The 25,204-nt window shown below is 42.1% G+C and overlaps 2 protein-coding genes across 7 annotated transcripts in view; both read left to right on the top strand.

Annotated features, from left to right (window-relative positions):
• Positions 1–163: 163 nt before the first annotated feature.
• On the top strand, positions 164–10,597 carry sppl2a (signal peptide peptidase like 2A). Of its 5 annotated transcripts, none has more exons than XM_079163122.1 (17): positions 164–367; positions 1,030–1,140; positions 1,456–1,638; positions 2,080–2,169; positions 2,288–2,418; positions 2,954–3,111; positions 3,784–3,880; positions 4,226–4,327; positions 4,819–4,900; positions 5,088–5,162; positions 5,466–5,522; positions 6,073–6,126; positions 7,307–7,406; positions 7,606–7,686; positions 7,795–7,967; positions 9,434–9,467; positions 10,128–10,597. In XM_079163122.1, exons 1-17 carry the CDS (start codon positions 314–316, stop codon positions 10,166–10,168), a joined length of 1,623 nt encoding a protein of 540 aa, XP_079019248.1. In that variant the 5' UTR covers positions 164–313; the 3' UTR covers positions 10,169–10,597. The 5 variants fall into 5 exon arrangements, with proteins under 5 accessions (XP_079019248.1, XP_079019249.1, XP_079019247.1 ...); XM_079163123.1 differs by having other exon boundaries at positions 2,285–2,418; positions 7,795–7,955; XM_079163121.1 differs by having other exon boundaries at positions 2,285–2,418.
• Positions 10,598–12,217: 1,620 nt separating this feature from the next.
• The window catches only part of trpm7 (transient receptor potential cation channel, subfamily M, member 7), a gene marked incomplete at its 5' end in the record, with an annotated part of 34,744 nt that continues 21,757 nt past the window's right edge, over positions 12,218–25,204 (top strand). The window contains 8 exons of one of the 2 annotated variants that reach the window (XM_079186349.1): positions 12,218–12,339; positions 19,412–19,491; positions 20,758–20,796; positions 21,681–21,888; positions 22,240–22,453; positions 23,181–23,305; positions 23,498–23,669; positions 24,194–24,368. In XM_079186349.1, coding sequence (XP_079042475.1) covers positions 12,337–12,339; positions 19,412–19,491; positions 20,758–20,796; positions 21,681–21,888; positions 22,240–22,453; positions 23,181–23,305; positions 23,498–23,669; positions 24,194–24,368 — 1,016 coding nt within the window. Of the gene's footprint in view, positions 12,340–19,384; positions 19,492–20,757; positions 20,797–21,680; positions 21,889–22,239; positions 22,454–23,180; positions 23,306–23,497; positions 23,670–24,193; positions 24,369–25,204 lie in introns of those variants that run through there. The other variant, XM_079186348.1, reaches the window with a different exon arrangement.

Raw genomic sequence — 25,204 nt, 5'->3', positions numbered from 1 at the left:
ATTAATGTAACGTTAGGCCTACTTTTACATTTTCACTGTATGACATTTGGTAATTCATTATTTCTACTTCATTATTATCACAGTGTGCCTCTGTTGTTGAGACGCTGCGAGGTGAAACCAATGGGTCAGCGTCTCACGTGGTCATGTGTCACTCACGAGCCGATACAGGAAGTGCCTGGCAGCTGCTGTTGGCGATTAAACAATCGCAATGAACGTACTAGTAACTTAGCGAATAGAGAGTGTTTCCGTGTCATATTATTAGTCAATTAATGTGGATCCCGCCAGACTCCGTAAAAAAACGAATGTTACCGAAATGGAAAGAGCAGTCAGATTCATCATTTTGTCGGTCATTTTCTCTGTATCGCAGGTAAGTTAACGGATGATTATTATAACAGAAAGTGAACTGGGTATGCGTCACCAACTGACGGGCCTTATAGCTGGACTAACCGTCGAAAAACACGCCAGCTACGACTGCTGTTAACTGTCTAAATGTTATTCTGAGTATGTCGTCAACACACTGTGCTTATATGTGTATCAGACGTACCGTGTTGTTCGGGTAACCGAGAGACAAACGGCTGCTGTCGGTGAGCTAGCGTTAGCCCGACCGTTGTTCAGTTAGCCCGACCGCTAGTGGGGTTCAGCTCGGCAACAGCTCCCTTAACTCAAATTGAATCATACACCCCATGTGTTGGAAGTTAAAATCTAATTGAGCTTACTTGGCGTTAAGTTATATAGTTTAATTCGAGCCGAGAGTGATTTTGACAACGTCCCCTACTACGTCATCAACAAGGAAGTATTTTACATATTTATTTCAGGAGCGAGAAATCATGACATATAGGGACAGACTTATTGATCACTGAGGCCCTGTGTGATCACAGAGCAGTTATTGTACAGTATGTATGTGTCACTGCTCTAACTATACAGTCAAATGTCAAATGCCATTGAAATGACTGGTTTGGGGTAAGGTACTTTCTTCAATATATTTTAATATGTGTGGAACTCAAAAGAATAACATTTGTTGCCCGACAGATAAACTGCCAAGAGGCAATCTTGCACGTTTCAAATGGAAGTACACACAAGGAGTACTGTATCGTCTACAATCATTCCTGGACTCCGTTGCCACAAACCCTCGATGCTGCTGTAAGTTCTTCAAACCTCTTCAAGCACCATTCTACTGTTAATCTTTAGTATTAGAAAAAGGAAAATAACTGACTTTTATTGACATATTAAGCGGCTATATATATAAGTGGCTAATGGACAAACTTAAGAAGAATTTAAAAATGTAAAATCTCAAAACGTCACTTATACAGCCTGTATTTATAATCTGGTGGCTGTTGATTAACACCCACAATTGTGTGACTTCTTCTATGTTTCCCAGTGTTTTGATGGGGAAAATTTTAGGAAACTTTCCACCCATCCTAAACGCTACATTACGTGTTGTCTTCACTTTCTCAGTTGCAGTATCCACTGGTGAATCTGACCGGCACGGTGCTGTGTAACAACTCCGGGATCAGTCCGGATGTGGTAAAGGGCAAAGCGTTGGTGGTGATGAGGGGGGACTGTGAGTTCAGCCAGAAAGCTCTGGTTGCTCAGAGCCTTGGAGCTACAACATTGCTCATTGCCACCAACACATTTTTGGTAGGACATTCACGTCAAACTGTATTTTGTCATGTAGAATAATCACATTGGAATGTGATTTGATATTTTGGTAATATTTCAGGTGTATTAATGATCAAATAACTCTCATGGAGGACCATGCTCTTTTTGTTTTGTTGTTGATCTGTACGTGATCATGATACTAATGTCCAGATGTACGAATATAACATGTAAGATGCACATTCAGAAGTGACTCAGAAATAAGGAAGCGACACACGATATCACTGGTGTGGATGTGGGGATTTCCATTTAAAATGGAAACCAAATGTTCTTGTTTCATGACATGATTGGTTTACTGTGTCATCTTGTTCATACTTGTTGTTTGACCATATAACATGCATAAAATGACTCACCTAGAGCTAGACAAGTAATTCTAAACAACTGCATTTATGAAAATGTCTCTTTTACTTCTCTGCTTCTCAGATCACTCCATCAGCCAACGACTCAGAGTACACAAAGGTCCATATTCCTCTGGCTCTCATGAGGTACAGGGACTTCCTTGAAGCACAGCCGGTCAGTCCTCACTTTCCAGTCTTGGTACCACCCCTCTTATAAAGGTCAATGTGATGAAGAACGTTAAACTGGAAAAGTTTCTGATTAAATGTTTGATCTTTATGTATGTCCTCAGAAGTTTGGTGAAGGGATGCAGGTGAAGCTTTATGCTCCACCTCACCCAAAGATTGATGTGAGCATTGCAGTCATGCTGCTGATTGCCATTGTCACAGTCGCCTTGGGCGGCTTCTGGAGCGGGGCGTGTGAGAGGTGGGACACTGCAGCTTCACGTACAGTGCACTATCTATACATTTTAATTAAATCACACTAGAGCACATATTAGCAGAAAATATAGTTGCTGCATTGTTAGCAGTGTTTCCCACCAAATTAGATTCCATTAGTGGCGGTTTATGGAGGGGGGTTGGTAAAATGCTAAAATGGGTCGCTTAATTTTCTTGGGATGGGCATTAATATAGCTGGGCGGCTTGCCAAGTAAAATCTGTGTGGGACACGCTGGTTAGCATGCAGTGACGATGTAATTAAGTGTCAATGTGAATGTATTATTTACTGAAATGTCAACATACAGTAGATGCCATTGTCAACAAGCAACACATACTTTCCCAAAGATCATATCATATTTATTGCAGTGCTATTATATCACATTTAATACAACTGTACGGTCCACTCCCTGAGTATGAGTGTTGGATGCTGCCTTGTCTTTTTTTTCCCTTAGAACCACCAGTTTTATAAACAATATGTCTGAAATACATTTTTTAAAAATCAAACGTTTTTCTGTTGTTGGCAGAGATCGGTTGAAGGGTGATGTTGCAGGGGGAGGAGGAGGAGGAGAGAGCAAAGCAGACAGCGGAGAGCTTTTCCTGTACTCTCCTCTCAAAGTGGTCATCTTTGTCGCCCTGATGTGTGGGATGCTGGTCCTCATGTACTTCTTCTACAACGTCCTCGGTAATATATACAGCTCTTATGTACTCCGAAGGAGTCAATGCTTGAAGTGGAAAAAAATAAGTGTCAGCACTCCCTTTCTTCACATGTTGGCTTGTGTATCGGCCACTGTATCAGCAATGTCTTGCTACTTTTTCATATTTATTTATTATATGTCATAATCAGTGCTGGTACCTGGGCAATGCAGCTTCTGTACTAGGCCTGTAATACTCCAATAATATCCCAACTCAAACATTATAGCGTTACGGTAGTATTTTTGTATATTTACCCAAAGTGTTAATCCTTAAAGTGCTTTCCTGTGTTATTTCGTACGATAGCGTCGAATCAACACCAACCAGTCAGGCAGGCAGGTGTGCATGCCGAGCTGAGGCATGTGAGCTAATGATTCAGGTTTTAGAAGTCAAGATGCTCGTACATACTACGCAGCAGGATTAAGAGACACATTCATATTAATAACTAACTAAAAGATACAAGGCGGTATTGGGTTTGGTAATCCTCCCCCAAGAACATTTGAAGGGTTTTGACTTAAAACTATGTAATTGTACATCATGGACCATTATTATAGATAACAGAGTACTCGTGGGTACTTACCGGCTCGCTTCAAGTACTGGAAGGAGGAGGAGTGATTTATATCTGAAGTTTTGTTAATGTGATTTGTGTTTCTTTTTCCCCCAGTTTACGTCATTATTGCTATCTTCTGCCTTGCGTCCGCCTCTGCACTGTTCAGCTGTCTAGATGCAGTGATGGAAAAGATTGGTTGTGGCACTGGGAGGTATGAGCATTGTTCTTCAAATAATCTAAACAGACACACATTCCACTGCTGTTGGGGAAACTATGAAATAGATGATTGTGTGATGTAGACCAGCAGACAGTCTTATAACTTCACAAAAATGAATAACGTAAAAACAACCATTTCAGCCAGATGTATCAATACCACCTGATGATAAGTGAATATGTGTGAATATTTGACTGCTTTTCCTGGTTTCCCCATCATTTCAGTAACGCATCTAAATCAGACGGACATGATGGTCACACTGTGTTGGCATGTCTGTCTCTGAATCACCCTGGCAGACAAACTGCTGAACGTCTTTATTTATGTGTCCGTGTCTTTTTCTAGCTTCTCCATCCGAAGTTACAACTTCTCCGTGAGGTCTCTCATACTGGCTGCTGTGTGTATTAGCATTGCTGTGGTCTGGGGCGTCTACAGGAATGAAGACAGGTACTGTGAGGGGAAAACACACAATCATAACACACTCGGGCACGGCTGAGCCACCGTCACAGAGGACTGTTTTGGTGGTGAAGCAGGAAATGCGTACTGGTTAAAATCATCTGGTAAACACTCACATTGCAGCAGCAGCAGTGCTTTTAACATTGCATCACCCAAGTCAGTGTTAGGTTTTTAAAGTATCTTTATAGCTTATTGTTAAACTCACCAGCAGGCTGACTGTAGGACTTTTTATTGATAGTAGATATTGTCAGCCTACCTGTCACAATGTCTGTGTTGCTGTTTTGGTCTTATGCAAACAGCTTAGTCTGAGTGACAACCCAAAAAAACATTTGAAGTCAAAGTCTCTCGGTAAAATATCAAACATATGACTTTCATTCACGTTGCTCTCGGCTTTGTGTCATGATTTTAGCAGAATTTTCTTTAGCAGGTTAAAGTTCAAGTTCAAACACAAGGTAAAAGAGCTTTTCTTTGTCCTTTTGTAGCTGGATCTGGATCTTGCAGGACCTCCTTGGCATTGCTTTCTGCCTCAACTTCATGAAGACCATTTCTCTGTCCAACTTCAAGGTACCTCTTCACAGCCAGAAGTATATTGTCAATATTTATTGTCTTCTGTCATTAGCATGTCACACACTGTCCCGTTGTACCAGATATTGTTGTCAATGCTGATAAAGCAGTGTTGAAATGTTCAAATAAATGTTTTTCTCACTTCTGGAATTCATTTTAGATTGTTTTTTTCTCCATAATGACATAGATCTGTGTGATTCTGCTGAGCCTCCTGCTTGTGTATGACGTCTTCTTCGTTTTCATTACTCCTTTCTTCACCAAGGTATGAGTATGTATATATAAGTATATGTATTTATTTAGTTGAATTTTCTCAGGGTTGGAGCAGTAGTTTTTCACAGACTTAACTGCCTCTTATATGTTCACCTCTTTGTAGTTTACGTCCAGTTAACGTATTTCACATGTGCACAAAAGCTTAAGTTTAAGTGAAGAAGTGATACCACACACACACACACTTAACTGCACACTGACACCTAACGTCATTGAATAGCAGATGTTTTTGCAGCTCAGGTGTTTGATGGCATGGAGTAACGCAATAAGAATGCTTGGCCTCTCTTCTCTGTCACAGAATGGAGTCAGCATCATGGTGCAGGTAGCCCTGGGCCCGGACGCATCAGGAGAGAAGGTGAGTCCTCCTGCGTTGCTTCTTCCTTCACAGGGGAACTTCACCAAATCGATCAGGCATTTTCAAAATGATCAGATTCCACATTCAGTCTTTTCATTGGTTTTTCCATGAGATTTGAAATGGTTGAAAAACTATTAACATACAGCCTATTGTTGTACATTAGTTTAAATATCTGGAATTATGATTTATATTATGATTTATAGGAAATCCCCATTTTCTTTAAACCAACTCAGGCACTTTCATGCTGACCTAGGATTGTTTTTGAGTCCCAAAATGTTTCACATTATTGGGAGACTGAAGAAACATGGTTCCATGAGTGAATTACATTGAAGGAGTGAATTTGTGTTCAGGAAGAGCAGTGTGCAAGAGTTCACCTAAGTCCTGGAGAACAATCTACAACCTAAGTTTGGTGGAGTTCCCCTTCACCTTCGTACTGGCGTCAGCTTTATTAACATGCTGGCTGATCTGCACTGCTTGTTGTTGATGCCCGATGAGGCCCGATGGACTGATTGACTAACTGTGCGTTGGGGTTGGGTGGGCTCTGTCGTAGACGCAAGGTAACATGGTGGAGATCCCCGCTGAACCCCAGGCTCCCTCTGAGAAAGTAAGGCCTGACTTGTTAACATCCCCCTCCTTTTCCTAATGCTACATCCTGAGGCGGTCGTAGATGTTTGGTCTCAAGATAGATTCTCATGAGCAGAACTCCCCTTTTATAATCACTATGTGATTAAAGATATGATGCGGAACGTTCTTTCTTTTGTTTTGTCTATTATTCTATGAACACACATGGACTGCCCAGACACATCAAAACTTGAATTTGACTAACAGGCGAAAAAACAAACAAAGCAAGCATTCTTTCAACTAAAAGTATAAAACATAATATATAATATTGTACTGGACCGATTGTGTGTACCCACAATTTTGTCTTGGTGCCCATACTGTCCGTGTGTATTAGGCTTGTACTACGGTACATACCAGAGTATGTAAAAAATCCAGACGGTATGATTTTAAATACCGTCATAAATACAGATGCTGCGCTTTTTATAATGCTGAATTGCTGTGACGATTGCAGTACACAGACCACGCCACCAGAGGTCAGTCTCTAGCAGAGAGAGATAGCGGCCCTGATCGGGGATAATTTGGGTTTAGTCTTTTCAACTACAGTCACAGTTTAAAGCCACAGACCCATTCATCCCACCCACACCTAATGTGATCTAATCTATAATGTTTATGACATTCTTGGCTGTTATGAAAACAATGTTCATGCGAGATATACATAATGCTTTTACCGTACCTCTTTACAAAAGGGAAACGTGAAGCAAAGGAAAGAAACGCACGTCAGACTCGCACATGATTGTCTGGTCAAGTCACTTGATTTGTATTTTCAACACGGCAGTTCTGCTCAAGCTGAATCAGTGTCTGAGCAATGTTTTCGTGTTGTATTTGGCCGTCAGGGTGTCCCATTCCTTTGTTTTATAGAAACATTTCTGTATTTCCATGTATATTCCATTTGAAAGCATTGTTTTATGACTACTGTAAGTGTTTCTGCTGCTCAGTTAGAGTTAGATTGTTGGGTAACTGAAGCAGGACTTTTCCTGCAGCATAGCTTATGGTCTCGAGCAATACACACCAAATTGCTGCTTTGAGAAATTGATATTAAGTATATCGTCAGATTGAGTCAGTGTAACACAATGTAGAGCTCACTGTATTTGGTTGCATACAACACAATAATTCTGCTCTCACACTTTTTGTTTATAAACATATCGAATGTGTTTTCTGCTCAGCTGCCAGTGGTCATGCGTGTCCCACGGTTCTCAGCTTGGGCTCAGAACCTGTGTGGGATGCAGTTCTCCATCCTGGGCTACGGAGATATCATTGTTCCAGGTGAGTTCAAAGTATCACAGATGGTGTTTAAACACAGCAGGTGAATACTGATGTGTAGAGTTCACACAGGCAGTGTGGCCCAGGTCTCACGTGTTAATAACAAAAAGCAGAAATACAAATAGCAGCGCGGAGAAGCAAGAAATAAAGGCAACATTTATAGTGTGATGACTCAACCTCTGCGTCCTCATTGGTCCAACAGGTCTCCTGGTGGCCTACTGCAGCAGATTTGATGTTTGGATCAACAGCAGCAGGAAGATCTACTTTGTCTGCTGCTGCATAGGTACATCACCGTTCAACTATCATTGTATTAATATATCTTGATCCTGTAAGAAGAAGTGTACAGTACGTCACCATCACTGTGCTTGTTTGTCCGTCTCTCTCCTTGTAGCCTATCTGCTGGGAATGATCGTGACGTTTGCTGTGATGCTGCTGTCGGGGATGGGCCAGCCTGCTCTACTCTACCTGGTGCCTTTCACCCTGATCACCTCCGCCGTGGTGGCTGGGTGCAGGGGAGAGATGAGGCAGTTCTGGGCGGGAACCACCTATGAGGTGAGACGACCGGTGAGAGAGAGAGAGAGTTTAAAGTTGTTCTGTACCATTTGGGCACTTCCTGTGGGACTTCCTGCGTTCATACAGGTTTTTAGTGTATTTGTGAAGAACTTCACTCGATGTTTATCTGTGACGTATGTTTCTTCACCACCAGTTCACGATACTAAAGTCAACACAGACGTCACTGTTCCAAAGACGGAAGTACGCAGTCGAGGCTTATTGACAAGTCATATGCTCACTGCTAGTCACTAGGAGGATGTTGTTAATGTTTACTTATACAAACAAGAAGCTTTAGTGCCGTGCTGCCTGTGCACAGATTAATAAATGGCTGTTCAGACATTTCCTGGTCTGCTCTAAGGGTTTGCGGCTTCATTATTGCAGACTTTCTGCAGAGCACGATATCTTTTTCTCTTTCTGCTTATGTTTTAAACAAAACAGTAAAAATTTAGCTTCACAGCTTTCATCGTTGCCAGTGTGTCATGCTGTGGAACTGAGATTAGGCCGTTTATTGAATGGCAGCCTCAAGGGAAATGATTCCTGACAGTTTTCCTTGTTTCTTTACCATTTCTTGACCTGATGTTGAGAAGTATGTGAACTCGTTCTGTTGTGACCGGTAGAAGTTTAAATGTAGACGCTGCTGTTTTTCATTGACTGCATGGTCCACAGCATGAATCCCAAAAGAAAATATGTTCTAGAAGCTGCAGTTTTTAATGTGAGGCATGTTTTCTTTTTATTACTATTTGCCCCCTTTTTGAATCTAACCTTAATTTGACGTCAGCTCAGCTCTCTGCAGCTGGAGGTACTGAGTAAACACTACAGAATCACTGCACTGTCATTACACTCACCCTAATTCAGGCTTGCACTTCAGACATTCCTGTGAGTCACCCACTGGTAGTGTATTGACCGACTCTATTCCAAGATGTTGTGCTGTCTTTGAAGAACCGAATGTAATCGGTGCGTGCTGTGTCGTGTGCTGTGTCACACCCACGCATTACCATTTGGTGACGTCTCCCACAATGAGTTAAGGACATGTTGTGATAATTGAGAATATAAGAATAAAGAAACGTGTCCTGCAGTGGCATTATATAAAATGTAGCAGCAGAACCTGTTACATGTTTATGATGTTTTTAAATATTAAAAAAGAAAAAGAGAGAGATTCAAATAGTAAGCAGTGTATCATAACAAATTTAAAGCAAAGAAAAATGTAATTTAAGTAACACACTTAATTATTAAAGTATTTTCATTTGCAACTAGCATGAACTGAATCAATGGCTGCTTGGAAGTTATGAAGTTGGCTTAATATAGTACGTTTGTATTTTAACAGAAATCCTGCAAAATCCTTTGAAGTTGTGAACATTTCTCCCCTCGAGGTCCGAGATTGCATGGATGTGTCTTATGAATAAGCTCGTCTTTTTATGTGAGAGACAGAAAAAAAGAGCAGGAAAGAGATAATTCTGACCTGGCTTCATCTTCTCCAGGTCTTGGACTCGTCAAGGGAACCTTTGCTGCCAGGTTTGCTTCCCTCTAACCCAGACCTCACCCCTACATCTCTCACGCCATGTTATAGTGTTGCTTACTGCGATAGCTTTTCTTCGGGGCTTCTTTTAGTCCCCCTTGTATCTTTTTCTTTGGACATTTTAACCCCTGATTTCCAGGGTCAATGCGATATTTACAGACACAACCGATCAAATGCCTTTTTAAAATACAAAGAACCTGGAGGACCTACCTTTGGACAGCACATCGTTTTGCATTGACTCACCACTAGGTGTCTCTAGTTGATTGAAAATAATCGAAAAATGTCTGAAGAGCTTCTCAGCAACACACCTTGTGTTAAAGCCATGGCCCTGGAATACCGTTAACTTCCTCATTTAATTTTGTTTGTTTTATCATTCTCTTTCTCCACTCATCAATCTTTTCCACCCAGCTGGAGTTAATTAATAGTTGCATCCCTCCATCCTTCACACAGTTACCTACCTGTCTGCATGTTGCTTGCAGTTATTGGGACCAGGTTGTGTTCTCTCTGTGGCTTGCTATATGTACAACGTGCAGCCCGTCTGGTGTTGTACATGCAGTGCGCATTGCAAAATTAAACTTCCTAAAATCTCTTCGTCCGTCAATTGTATTTGGTAAACCCCCAAAAACATGAATTCTTTCTTTTCTCTTTTTCTTTAGAGGGAAAAACCGACCGCTCCGTGGAAGGACAAATTTGCTGACTTGGAGGGTTGAGAATGCGCCCGACCGCTGGATGCTTTTTTAAAAACATTTTAATATTACATTTGCAGAGCGAGGGGACACATGTTATTGATCAACAGATTCGTGAAACTCTACATGTTTATTTGTCTGCTGCAAATGGCTAGAAGGTTAATAAATATTATGTTGGCTTGTTTAGTGCCTGAGAGGTTTGTTAGGCTCACGTTTCAGAAGACTGTAATGACTTTGCCTTTTTGTGATGATTGCATACGACAAAATGAGGAAGCACTTTATAATATTCAGCTTGATATCAGTTTCATCAGGGGGGGGGGGGGGGGTTTAAATTACTTGTAGCCACAATATGATACATTTTTGATAACTGTTTTGGGGTTTCTGTGTAACCTGTTTGTATGATGTGATTTCTTTCATCGCCTTATAATAAAGTGAACTTATATTTAATGTTGTTGTTGTAGGTGTATTGTGTTCCTTGTTGAAACTTCCACACGGATACTTGGGGACACAAAATCAAGTCGAGCAGTGACTTATTGCTCTGTTCCACGCAGCTGTTATTGAGTGTACGAGCTGTGAGGAAAGACGGCTTATTAAGCGACTTGTGGGGCCTTCTATGTTCTGTGAGGTAGCCGGGGGCCAGACGGGGCCAAGCAGCAATCAATAGGCTCTTTGAATTCATTCTGCAACAAAGGATGTCGACGGTGTGAAGAGGATAAAACAGTTGGTACCATGAAGACCGTCAGATCACTATTTGTGTCTCACAGACTTAGTGCTAAGGAGCTCATTGAAAACAGTTTTTTATAAATATGTTGAATGTAAAATGGTAAAAGACCTTTATTGTCTGGAGGAGGAGCACGATCCCTCCAACCAGGCTTCTGTATTCTTTTGACGTCTTCAGGCCTCATTAGTGTGTTTATATTGCACACATTGTGCTTGTGTTCATGAGTCTTGTGACACTAAATCATATTTCAATTAGATACACTCTAAATCATGCAGTTATAATTGTATTTTTTTTAATCAATCAGTTGTTTGTCCTTTTATAAGCATGAGGGAAAAAAGACTCAACTGACCGCCATGACATGTCCTGTAGGAACGGTCTTTATGCCAAACACTAAATATCTCCTTTGTGCCATGACTCATTCGTGACTGATATAATATTAATGGTTAATTTATGAAGGCTTTTTATATCAGTTAGAAGCCAGTCATAACACGTTTAGTTAACTAGGTTCAAACAAAATGTGCCCGTCTTGTTGTTATCTGCTTGAATAACATGTTATAAATGTAGGTAAATATTAATACATGTTAATGGCCCTCTCTCTTTCTACCAGGTTCTAAAGTCTACAGTTATATATGTCAATAAATCATTAATACAGGATATTTATAATACTTAAGTCTGCAAATGTAAAAGTTGTTCTATATTACATGGATTTTGGTCGAGATGTCTTCAAATCTTTCATAGGAGGGTAATTTTTCTTTTAACTTTCATTATTTTATTTTATTTATTTATTAGTTTATTCTCAGAGCTTTCTGTTGTTATTATTGACTTGTTTTTGCTGCTTTGTCTGTCAAAACACTTTGGGAATTTTAAAGGTGCTATATAAATAAAGTTATTATTATTATTAAGGGTACATAGGAGGTGGTCTTGCTAATGAATTAAATAGTTGTAAAAAAGGAGAATTAAAACCATCCACAACGTTGTTCTTCTAAATAACTTCTGTATGATTTTTTTTTAAAAGCCATTCAATTTAAATCCATTAGTAATATAAGTATTTAAGTAAGGGCACCTTATCATAAAGGGGAACCGTGCTTTGTTATTGTCGAGCCATTCACCCTGTTATCAGTCAGACAGGCTCAACAAGTGACACAGGACGAGGGACGTTGAAACAATGCATCTCTTTTCTGGCCGTTCGTCACTATTAGGAACTAAAACAAAGCGCACATGTGGCCCGCTGGCTCCGCCTCGGCCACGTGACAGCGTGCGGGCTGACTCAGCCGGCTCGTCACGCCGCGTCAGTCTGGAGTCGCACAATTATGAAAAAGCAACCTTCCGCTGGAGCTGCAGCCGAAGCGGATCTCTCCAACGTCCACCGGGCTTTCCTTCCAAGGCTAACAGAGAGCACCGCCGATAGATGGATAAGAGCCACCACGCAGCGCTTCCTGAGTCTCAACGGTGAAGAGAATGGTACGTGATCCGATCTTTAGTCAGTGGACTACCTTCCTCTGGGTTTTATGTGCCGTCGTGACTGATCGGTGGTTTTGAGTGGCAGGTCCGGTCCCCCCCCCCCCCCAACCCCCCTCTCTATGCATGCTGCCTCCTGTCTGTCAGACAGCAGAGATCCCGGTGGCATTTGTGTCGTGTTCGCCTGTCTGTATTGTTAAAACACGGTGACTCTCTCAGTGAGGTAAACAACGCTGTCTTAGCTGCAAACCCCCCCCCCCCCAAAAAAAACCCCACACACACGGGCGTAACGTTGACGTTAGCAGGCTAAATAGCTAGCTCGCTAGCGCTGAATGCTAAGGTACTTAACGGAAGCTAACTAGCTCCCCGGTAGCTCCCGGTAGCGTCGTTTCTATGCCACGAAACGACGGAGACAGAGACTCTCCTCACCGGACAAACAACAACAAGCAAACAATAAGAGTGCACGTCAGAGCAGCTGGCACTAGTTTCAGACACATTTCTACCGGATAGTCTCGGATGTCGGACAAGACACGCTGTCACTGCCAGTAACAAGTCAATGCCGCCTTGAGTGTGGCTGCCAAGTGCTCCGTACGCCCACTCGTGACTGCGTGCTGTCTGGTGAGGGTGGACTGTTTATTAGGCTTCAGACATTGTCTCAACGTTTGTGTTTGTTTGGTATAACTGTTCCTCTTCCTCTCCGGGACGAGCACGGCCTTCATGTTTTCACTAATGAGTTCCTGTCTAGTCTTCTCTGGAAGAGCTCAGGCTGACTGAAGAGAGAGGAGGTGACATGTAAGCCAAAGTCAGTATTATTGTTATTACACAGTGTGAAAACGAGGCAATATGGACAAAATCAACTATCACAATATACCCGGTGCTTGGATATGAAGTTTAGATCGGGAGCGAGCGGCCGTGGACAAAACCTTGTATCCTGTACATGTCATTTTAGATCATGATATTTATGTATGTTGTAGTAAAGTACATTATCTAGAAAATCAATTACCAGATGGGGAAGACCTGACAAATAACAGTTCTTCATCAAATCGATCGATCAATCTATCAGTCCGGCTCACTCGTTTACAACATTGCCCACAATGGTCTCTAACATTATTTTCATTATTGACATTATTGACACTTTTATGCAGCTATCTAAAGACAAACTCACCGCGTTTACAAATGTATAACGGGGATGTGACGGATTTCACTCAGGTTGAACAGTCAGATTGTATCATTTAGCCCAACAGTGTATTACAGATCATTACAGATGATCTCTTAACTTCGTAATGCGATATTGATTTATAGCCGATGTCCTTTTTTATTAGCTGAGACGCCAGAGCAGCCATTGCTTTTTTTTTTTTGCCTCAGTGCAGAACTGAGTTATTTCCCACAGTGCTGGCCCGGTCACATGCCCCAGCTTACATGATTGAGACTTCTGTGCTGCTGCTCTGAGCAGTCTAATGAACTAATGCTGATGCATCAATGCAGGTCTGCTTCATCAGAGCAGCCGGCTCGTTTTGAACTTCATCATCAATCCGTAATAGAGCTTCGTTACTGCAAGTCACAGTCTCTTGCGTAACAGTGGCTGGTCATCGGCTCGGGCTTTAGCGCTCTGTGAGTTGGTAGAAAAGGGTCTTGCATCACTTCATGGTGCTCCAGAATAGATTCTAGCAGTACTAGTGTGTGTGTGTGTGTGTGTGTGTGTGTACTGACCGTGTTTGTTTGTGTGAAGCTGCTTGCGTGTTTCAGCCTGTGGAGTGACTCAGTTATGCCTCTCTGAGCTCTGTTATCTCACGCTCTAATCCAACACAAGCCCATTTGAAGAGGACTGATAAAGTTTTTCCAGCGGCTCTGGAGTCGCAGTATCAGTTTGTTGATTTTATGAATGGAGTGCTCCCCTGTAGATGTTACCCAGCTGATCCCCCCCCCCCCCCCCCCCCAACCCACACACACTGCTTCCACTCACCCTGCAGAGCTGGAGCTCCTGGGCAGGCGTGCAGCTGACTTGCATGTGCTTTGTGCTACCCGAAGAACACTGGAGGGAATACCAGTTTAATATGTTGCAGTTATTAGTGTTTAATGTGCACTGAGAGGTTTGGTATTTTCTTTTGTTCACTCTCTCTCTCTGTTATTTAAGTAAAGAGGTCTAGAAGCAGTAACTTGGCACTGTTCCTGCTGCTATAACCTGGGTTTTCATAGGCTCACATAACCATGAGCTCCAGATGTTGAGAGGAATAGCCATCACGCGCTTTACATTACTACGTCATACAGCTGCTTGGCGCTACAAGACTCGGGGTGGCGTGCCAGCATGGTATCGGCTCATGCTGCGTAGTCTTTCAGAGCTGTGCCTACGGGGCACAATGGGGAGAGCTGGTCACATTTTGGTCTCATGACTGTATTAGCTGGCTTTCCTGTCTTTATTGCAGCCGCTACACTTTGATACCAATTTGCTTCTTATCTGAAGGTTGTATTCACCTGAAGCAGACCTTTCACATTGTGTCCTTTAGAGGGTTAGTGTGCAACATTCGGAGTATTCATCCTTTCTTTTTGTTGCATGAAGTCATAGCACAGCCATTTTGTCAAATAAAGGTTCCTTTGAAACACAGCCCGGGCCATTGACAAACACTGTGGAACCGGCTTTGAAAGGAAATGTTCAAATGTTTGAACAACTGCCATGTTATCAATGTGACTGGTCGGTATTCAGAGACGTGATAGAGTCCTGACTTGCAGTTTGTTTGGGTAAACTTGACTCTAGACCTGCTCCGGCACAAGAACGACTTGTCGTTGATCTCACATTACTGGTGATTTAACTTGGTCCTCCCTAAAAGACTGACACCAGCATATGTGTTGGTATACTTTGCTTTTCTGTAGACACCAAACAAACTATCTGCCAGTTACTTTCTCGATTTAATTGTTTGGTCTTTCCCAGAAAATAATAAAACATTTCCATCTCAATTTACTAAAACCCAAGATAACATCTTCAATTTTATATTAATTCTATTTTGTCCAACAAACCGTCGGATATTAAATTCACCGTCATGTAAAACTGAGAAACCAGCAAAGGTTCACATAAAAAAAAAAAATTGGAACCGCAGATTTTTTGCTTTAATAATTGCTTAAATTATTAATTGATTATCAAAATCACCTAATTGAATAATCTACTAATCCAAAATATATGTCTGAGTCTATATCCAGATGTTTAGTACCTCTGGGGGTTGTGCGGCACCACTGCAGCTCCCCTGTGATGTGACTCAATGCAAAGAGAAGCAGCGGTGAGGAATTAAGGTTATGGCTTTGAAAAACTCATGACAGGAGTTCACTGTAGCGTAGAGAGTGCCCTAGTTCTGTGTCCATGCTTATAAATATAGCCATATACCATGTGTGTGTGTGTATATGTGTGTGTATATATATATATATATATATATATATATATATATATATATATATATATATATATATATATATATATATATATATATAAATATAAAATCAAATATGCATCAGAAAGGTGAGGCAAAACACAAACCCATAGCCTACTCTTATTGTGCTTTAAATGATCTTCTTACTAGTTAGTGTGTTAGTCCTCTATTTTAACTCCTTGAAGCCTCAACGCAGCAAACTACACTTTCTCAAAATAAATAGGAAAAACAGCTTCTGTTGGTTCTCTGAGAACCAATCTCCTCTTTGGCTACTGCTCACGTTTAAGTGCTGACCCCGTATCCTCCACTCTTTCTAATGGGGAGTAGAATGGCCAAGCCAGATGTTATCTCAGCCCGTATTACGTCAGGCAGGGCCAGAGGAATGATGGGTCGACCAGCCAGCCCCGTCACATTGTTGGGGAGGAGGAGGAAGGTTTCGTTTGTGTGTTTGTGTGTGTTTGTGTGTGTGTGTGTGTGTGTGTGTGTGTGTGTGAGAGTGAGAGCGTGTGTGAGACTGTGAGACTGTGTGAGTGTGTGTGTGAGAGACTGCGTGAGACTGCGTGTGGGAGAGAGAGACCGTGTGTGTGTGTTGGGAGGTGACAGCAGGAAGATAGAGCATCAGTTTGTGATCAGATGTGTGCGTCTCCGATACATTCACTTCAACGAACACATGTTTGTGCAGATGAATATGACCACACACACACACACAGAGAGACATAACGTTGAGCGTTCTACATTGTTGAACCCAGCGAGATGGAAAGGTCCTGGGTTACATTTCCTACAGTAACAAAGTAATCATAAAAACTGGAGCTCGGAGAGGAAGAGGGAGGGAGCGAGGAAGTGGTGTGTGTGTGTGTGTGTGTGTGTGTGTGTGTGTGTGTGTGTGTGTGTGTGTGTGTGTGTGTGTGTGTGTGTGTGTGTGTGTGTGTGTGTGTGTGTGTGTGTGTGTGTGTGTGTGTGTGTGTGTGTGTGTGTGTGTGTGTGTGTGTACGGGTGTTTTTGGCAGGAGCTCTGAAGTATTCACTTCTTTTCTTGCAGGACATTCTCAGGTTCCATGGTTACAGGTTGGCAGAGCACAGTCCTGCTTCATCTGCCTCATTAACACTTTGTTAGATCCAGACGACGACACCGGAGTTTTTCTTTGAAAGCACTCTTCCACAGCGCAGGACAGACCTTGATTTGGTCACTAAGTCAATGAACAAGGGGCCACTGAAGAGTCAACGACCACATACGAGGCCGCATGTGATGATAATAACAAAGTTCACAATGTTAGGCAGGCTACCGAGTAAAATGTATGAACACGTATAAACACATTGAAGTTTTAGGGTTGTAACGAATATGAAACTCACGGTTCGGATCATATCACGGAGTCATGGATCAGAACAAAAAACTAAACCAAAGGGAGCAGATATAACTTTAGGAGATTCCCCGATCACGTTAGTTTTTTTAAGCCGATACCAGTTGTCGGTGATCCATATTGGCCGACACAGACTGTTTCTGTCGTCTGGTTTTGTTACAGCATTCTAAAATGGTTTCCGCACACTGGTCGCTAAACAGTCCTGGAATTGCATTATTTGCATTAATTGCGTATGACTGGAAAGCTGAGACTCTTGTTGAGCCAATGAGACTAATTGTATTCATGTATGATGACGTTTGTCCCCATATTGTTCATTTCACATCGTGAGACCTTTTTTAAAAACACTTTACATCACCGTATAAAATGACCTGTTGGATAATCACAGCCTCATGACTAAACACAGGTTTCTTCTTTTGGGGCCAAAGCTATTTTAAATGTAAATAGTCAAGTTCATAGTCAGCGAAAGAAGAAAAACATCAGTATAACAGGAGACCCCAAACTTTTGAGCGGCAGTCTATATAAACAAAAATGAGTTTCTGATCTTTCTGTGCTCGCCATCAAACTGCTGGAAATTCAATTCTTGCAGAAATCGTCCAAATGTCAAAAGGTTTTTGATACCAAATCACTGCATGCATTTTCCTATGGTGTTCGTCAAGATGCTGTTGTCTTAACGTAGTATTTACATTATTATGAAGGCAAACTTTGTTGAAACTCATTTCCCAACTCATGCATGTTCTCCAGCATTGTTGTGGGAAGAAGAGTGAGTAATCTCTCAAAATTTCTATGTGTGGACACACCCGACGCAGCCTTCTTCCAGAGGGAAGACTCAGTCTGAATAAGAAAAACACTGTTCCGTATAAACCCACGTTCCATGTCTCTTTAGTTCACGGGGTAAACTTTTTTTTTTTGGAAATGAGTTTCAAAAGAAGTGTGACGCCCATGTTGTTGGGAGAGGTTTTGTGTGTACTGCGTTAGTCACAGTTGGTGGTGTGTCCTCAGTAGACAACTAGGTATATATCATTGAGGCCTCTCCACTAATCCTCTCCCACACCCCCGCCTCCCTCGTCTCTTTCTCCCCACACCAAAGTATAATATCTAGTTGGTCTCAGACACATTCACCCCCCCCCCCGAGTGGCTTCTTACAGATTAACCGTGGATGGCGTTTGGAGGCTGCCACCTTTTTCACGGATCGCTCAGCGTTTAACTCGGGTCGATCTGTGTGGCAACGGCGTCGCTGTAGACTTTGAGACTCCGTATGGAAATCTTCTTTTGAGAGACGGAGGTCGAGGGAAGTGCAGCGATTTGTTGCCGATGATCCAGTGCTCAGGGGGAAGAAGCTGTGGCGACTGTGGTTTGTCCGGGAGATGCATGAAGGAGCCTTGGCATGTTTCTGTACAAAGCCCTTAAACACAGAGATGAAGAGGATGAGATCCAGGTACAGGCTCGGTGACACTGGTCAAAGCGGTGGGATGACCTGTCGGTTAAGATGTTTCCGTTTAAAAACCACCATTTGTTGTCGGCAGCATAGAACCAGGGTCACTACGGACGGGAGTCTTGACACCAGAGAAATAAGAGACTTTTGGGAGAGATGAAATGATTGAAATTTAGACATTTTTAACTCTGTGGAATTGTTGACTTGCTGGTAGCCGCCTGGTTCACAGCCTTTCCATCCCTGGTTGTTGCAATACTATTGTTTTGAGTTTCAGGAGTAGTTGAAACGCTTTGGTGGGAAGCAGGTGACGGTGTTTGCAGGTTTCCCTCTTTTGTGCTCGGAGGGATTAATGGTGCTAATCGCTCTGAGCCGTACTGGTGGGAACAATAAGGCATGAGGCATTTAATTGAAAATTCCTGGGACATAAATCCTTGTTTTAAAGGAATAGTGATGCAGAATGCTCTTTGATTGTGGTTTAGAAAATCGGCAGGCACCTGTAGCTGATGACTATAGTTATCCTAATTTTATATATTTTATATTTTGATTATTAAAACTTCTAATCCGTTTGATTTTCCTAGACTAAATCCTGGATTAAGGGGTTACGAGCCCTCTTTTAGAAGGATGTTCTGTTATTTTCAGAGAAAACAGACAGCTTATCACTTTTGATTTATCCTCATGTTTGTCTTTGTGAAACTCTGTTGGATATCATGTCGGCACTCTTTGTAGGAGCACTCGCTAGCTACGCAGATGAGCAGGCGACCGTTTTCTTATCGGAATGAATTCTGTAAATGCAAACAAAATAAAGCTGTGAACACAACAGAACATCAGTCCACTGCTCTCAATATGAAACTGTTTCTCTTTTGTTCGCAGTCCCAGAAACCCTGGATAGAAAGCACTTTCACCAAGCGGGAATGTGTCTACATACTTCCAGTGTCAAAGGACCCCCACAGGTATGTGCTCAGAGGTACTGTAGTGTGCCCGTATGTAATTGTATGGTGTTTGTTTGTGTGTGTGTGTGTGTGTGTGTGTGTGTGTGTGTGTGTGTGTGTGTGTGTGTGTGTGTGTGTGTGTGTGTGTGTGTGTGTGTGTGTGTGTGTGTGTGTGTGTGTGTGTGTGTGTGTGTGTGTTAAAGTAGGCCCAAACCCTAACCACTACTCTCCAAAGAGTAAATGAGTCTGTTTCCACATAATTTTGACGTATATGTTTGTCACTGTAATTACAGCGTTAAGTGAGGGGAGACCAGGGATGAACCTGTGTGTCATATCTTCTTATCTGTCAGCTGTTTCAGGGAGTTTGGATTTAATCGTTTGGATTCTATAAAGTCCGATTCCCATGTCATGTTTACTGTTAAATTTGAATTATTATTCATTTTAAATTGTAAGAAAAGGTGTGTGTGTGTGTGTGTGTGTGTGTGTGTGTGTGTGTGTGTGTGTGTGTGTGTGTGTGTGTGTGTGTGTGTGTGTGTGTGTGTGTGTGTGTGTGTGTGTGTGTGTGTGTGTGAGAGAGATATCATGTGAAGCAGGATTTTCCTGCAGACTTACTGGAATCTTACAAAGCAGTGTTAAACTAGTATGGCGAAGGCTTCTTATTGACTTCTCATGCAGCCCACTCATTCACAATGTACCATGTGTGCATGAGAAGCACCCACGAAATAGTTCAATTAAAGGTACAGCAGCTGGTATAAAATGCATCCAGCTATAAGGAAAGAGGCAAAGAAGTTTCCAGCAGTGATGTTTGTTTTAACCCCCTCTTTGTGTGTGTAAGCCATTTCTGTTTTTAAGTTACACTTTCCAGAAGTCACAGTCCTAACATTCTTCTTGTACACTCACAATGACACTTGGTTACTTCTGTGTTTTCTTTTACATCAATTATTTGCCGCTGGGTTTTCTTCGCTAACTACAGTACGTGCTGCTGCTCAAAGATGATTCAAAGGTGTTAGTGAACACAGACATTTAACATTAGGCCAAAGGCCTGCATGTGACTGTGATGGAAGTGAGAGTTTGGCAGGCTTCACAACCCTCTCTCGGTTAAAGGCCAATCTAACCGGGCGTCCTGCCCAGCTGACCGATAACCTTCCACAATGTCCTCGATGTCTGCCGAGAGTTTGCTTCTCACTAGGAGAGATCCGGCCGTTATTACTGTCTTTGTCAAATGTACTCCACATTTTGTATTTATTTAAATCAATGATTAATTATGTTAAATTAAATTCCTTCCAGATGCCTTCCAGGATGCCAGATTTGCCAACAGCTAGTCCGGTAATTATTTGTTTGGTCTTTGTTCCCTTCTGTCTTTGTTACCTCACAGGATTAGCCTGAGAGAGTCTATGCTAACCACTTACTTTACACCAGCAAAGAAATGCAGGCAAATTCCACGGAAACAATTTACCTCCTGGCTTTATGTCAGGATTCACATTCTCACCTCAGGTAATTAAAGGAGGTGTGGAAACTAGAACGCTTGAACTAGAAAAGCACATTCTCACATGTTGCATATACAGTTAACGGTGATATTTAGATTAGGCATTCATATTCAATACTTATATATATATATATATCTTAAACAAGGACAGAGAAAGTCAAAATGGTAAAGCCACTCACTCATAAAACACATAATACAGATCCATATCATAAAAGCACAAAACTAATGGGTAAGATAAAATCCAACACATAAGAACACCATAGATGACATTTTATTAGCAGCAACATCAGATGACCCTCTAGGAAAATAAAAAGGTTGTTCGCTGGGTGAGAGGGGTCGTTAAAGCTCTTATTTTGTAGTCCAATGTTTGAAATATAAGACGCATTGTTTCATAATTACTAAGAATTTCAGAGAAAGGGAGACAGAAACAGGTTCCCCTCTCAACCCAGCGACTGTTGACAGTCAGCAGCAGATTGTATCAGATGTGTGACGCATGTTAAATGGTCTTAAATATGTACTTGATACATACAGGATAGTTTGAAAACTTTCCATTAATATTATTTCCCTGCTGTTGAATATGTTTCTCACAGTGATTTATAAATGTGCCATAAATTAAACACACTTTAAATGTGCTACTGTTAATATTCAGTTGTATCTGCTGTGTTCTGCAACATAGCTACATTATTATATCAATATAAAATGGTATCTGTTCACCTTTTTAAAGATGCTGCTGTGGACGGCTGGTGCGGCAGCACGTTGGCTTCACAGCCAGCTTGGCCACGAAGTACTCGGACGTGAAGCTGGGTGATAACTCCAACCTGTCCATGCCCGAGCAGGAGGAGTGGTCGGTGGAGAAACACACAGAGGCGAGCCCCAGTGATGCCTATGGTGTCATCAATTTCCAGGGAGGGTCTCACTCGTACAGAGCCAAGGTAGGAGGGCTGGAGGGCGTGCCGTTCATGTCAAATAACTGTGATATCGATATAAAACAGTCTTACGCAGTATTTGAAGGTGTTTTACATACATTTAACCCTGTGTGGTAATGTGATTATGTTTATATATTATGTTCATATGCATTCGTTAACCACCAAACAAAATGTAGAAAAGAGGGGGGAAAAGGATCATTGGAAAAGTGTATCCCCAGTCTTTATTATTAATTATCAAAATGTTTGTGCTGACACAATCGATCAATCAATTAGCAGTTCTTCAACCAAACATCGTTATGCTAGCTTTCCCCGGCTAATGTGTTCACGTGAACATGCTTTTCCTGCGTCTGTGGGCAGTATGTGCGTTTGTCCCACGACTCGCGGCCGGACAGCATCCTGCGCCTGATGCTGAAGGAGTGGCATATGGAGCTTCCTAAGATCCTCATCTCTGTCCATGGAGGAGTTCAGAACTTTGAGCTGCACCCGCGCCTCAAGCAGGTGGTGGGCAAGGGCCTCATCAAAGCCGCAGTCACCACCGGGGCCTGGATCCTCACCGGAGGGGTCAACACAGGTCTGTAGTCTTGAAACATAACGAACAAACGTTTAGGTCACGTGTGAATGTTAAACTGCCCGAGTGTGATAAAGAATCGGTATTGTTGAATAGACATGGCAGCTAAACAACTCTTACTTTCCACCCCTGCTCACTTACATATTCTTTAAAGGAACACTCACACACACACACTCGTATTGTACTCAAACCTGCACAAACACACACCATCAGAGGGTAATGCGCTGATGTAGCAGAAGTTGTAATACCGGGCTCTAAGCGTGTCATTTGGCTGTGTGTCGTGGCCGAGGTGTGTCTGCAGCCACAGCGCGACGTTAAGATGGTGTGGTCTGATCATAGTGTTTAAATCATTACTCACAGGGTCAATTACCCAGACCAGTGATTACTCTTAATGCCTCTGGCACCCTGACCAGTCGGGATGGTCTCCTGGATCACAAATTACTGCTGAATCCATGAGATCCATTAGCTGAGGACTGTGGTTCACAAACAACCCCGGGACTAATGTACTTGTTGAGGACTTGGTCACAGAAGCCTGAGTGTCTTGGCTATTTCTTTAAGCATGCATGGTTAATGGAATCTACACCATCTAGCACACGTTTACTTGACAGAGACTTGCATCAAAATCAACCAAATATATTTATTAAGGGGAATTTAACTGAGGTATGCCAACGGTTAAGTGGCAATAAAAACTTGAACGTGTATTGATTGTTTTAATGTATCCTTCCTAAAGGTGTGGCGAAGCATGTGGGAGACGCTCTCAAAGAACACTGTTCAAGATCATCAAAGAAAATTTGCACTATCGGCATCGCACCCTGGGGAGTCATTGAAAACCGGAACGATCTCATTGGCAGAGACGTAAGATACAGCTCTTGCAATCCCCTTTGTTATTATCTCCTAAAATACTTAATAACCTCTCAATCTATTTAATCTTGAGCCTTGGATTTTGTCCTAGATTGGTTTTATTACATGACGTAAGTCTTTTTTATTCTCTTAACTAAACTCTCCTATCCACTTCCCTTGAACTACCTTCTCACGTCCACACTGCAGATTGTCGCTCCGTATCAGACGCTGCTGAACCCTCTCAGCAAACTCAACGTTCTCAACAACCTGCATTCCCATTTCCTGCTGGTGGATGACGGGACAGTGGGCAAGTACGGCGTTGAGGTCCAACTGCGGCGGGAGCTGGAGAAGCACATCAACCTCCAAAGAATACACGCACGTAAGAACAACTGTAACTTCACTACAACAAGAGATTGTTAGTGTCAGATATGTTGTTAGGATGTTTGTTAGACTTCACAGTCTAACATTTCTGAAAGTCGTACATCACAAGTCGTAGGTCAAAAGAAATCCAAATAATAATTTGCATAGTTTTTTCACCAGTGAGGTAATATGTGTCTTGGGTTGAGGTGCAAGCAATACAACTTGAGACAGATCACAGGGAAACTACCCAAACTTGGAGTGGTTATTTGGAATCATTGATTCCTATATTAGACATTATGTATACTCGTAATTAACCATTAAATACCCTTCTGATAGGACAAATCTCTGAGGTATAGTCATTAAGAAGTCAGTTTGTCTTTGTCTGGTGGAAACCAGATGATAACAGTGAGCTGGCTATTCTCATCTAAACCTCTTGAACTGTCACTTGGGTGGAGCTGTATTAAGGGAATAACACTGAAGCTGAAAGTAATAATGTAACATAAACCGAAACGTTAAGCTCACTCTTCGTCTTCCTTCTTGTAGGAATTGGTCAGGGTGTTCCCGTTGTGGCCCTGATCTTTGAGGGGGGTCCCAATGTGATCCAGACCGTGCTGGACTACCTTCAGGAGAGCCCTCCTGTCCCAGTGGTGGTGTGTGAGGGGACCGGCCGTGCTGCTGACATTTTGGCCTACGTCCACAAGCAGACCGAGGAGGGAGGGTAGGATGCGCACACACACACACACACACACACGCACACACACACACAGGACAGGGGTGGGCGGGGAAATTCCAATCTTTCCAAAAACAGTTTTAGTGTTTGTGTAATCACAATAGAAATGGTCAGATGATTGCAAAGAAAGGAATGCATGGAGAACCAGTAGTATTGATTTACCCAGAGAGAGTGATCAAGGTTTCAGCAAGTGTTTTGCAGTATGATGCTGTTAGTGATGAATCATTTACCGTGCCATAGACAGCGATGTTCTTTTTTTTTTTTTCATTTTCTTTATTTACAATTCCTCTGATGCCAGCGTCGTCGGTGGCTCTCGTCTATTTCTGTCCCAGAAGGATTTCCAGCAACCGAGCCGCAACCCAGTCTGTTATAAGAGAGCTGAACATAGTTGAGCTTGTGACAGACTGCAGTTAAAAGGACTCTGCTGACGGGCTTAATTAGCCCGTGAAATTTGCACAAACGATCACACAAGACCACACTTTGTCTTAAGTTTTAATGCGTCTGTCAATGAACTTGAAACAATACCCTCATTCTCTTGCAAATGCCACCTCAGCCAACATTACTGCTGTGTTTAGTTTGATTTATACAACACAGTGATCCAGTTTAACTACTTAACTCTGCGCTGCTCCTATTTAAGATCTATCTTTTTATTAGCAGACCAATATCTTTATTAACTTAACGGTGATCAACAAGAAGGTAGTGATTAGATACAGGAAACGTGCACGTGAGATTAAGGTTCAACCATTCCTTTGAAGGTTAGTCAACAGCAAAAGGCAGCTAGCATATAAAAGTGATCTACAAAAATAGTACACAATAGCATCATT

Source organism: Pholis gunnellus (genome assembly GCF_910591455.1).
Source record: "Pholis gunnellus genome assembly, chromosome: 1".
Classification (NCBI taxonomy): domain Eukaryota; kingdom Metazoa; phylum Chordata; class Actinopteri; order Perciformes; family Pholidae; genus Pholis; species Pholis gunnellus.
This window is presented reverse-complemented; position numbering and strand designations above follow the sequence as displayed.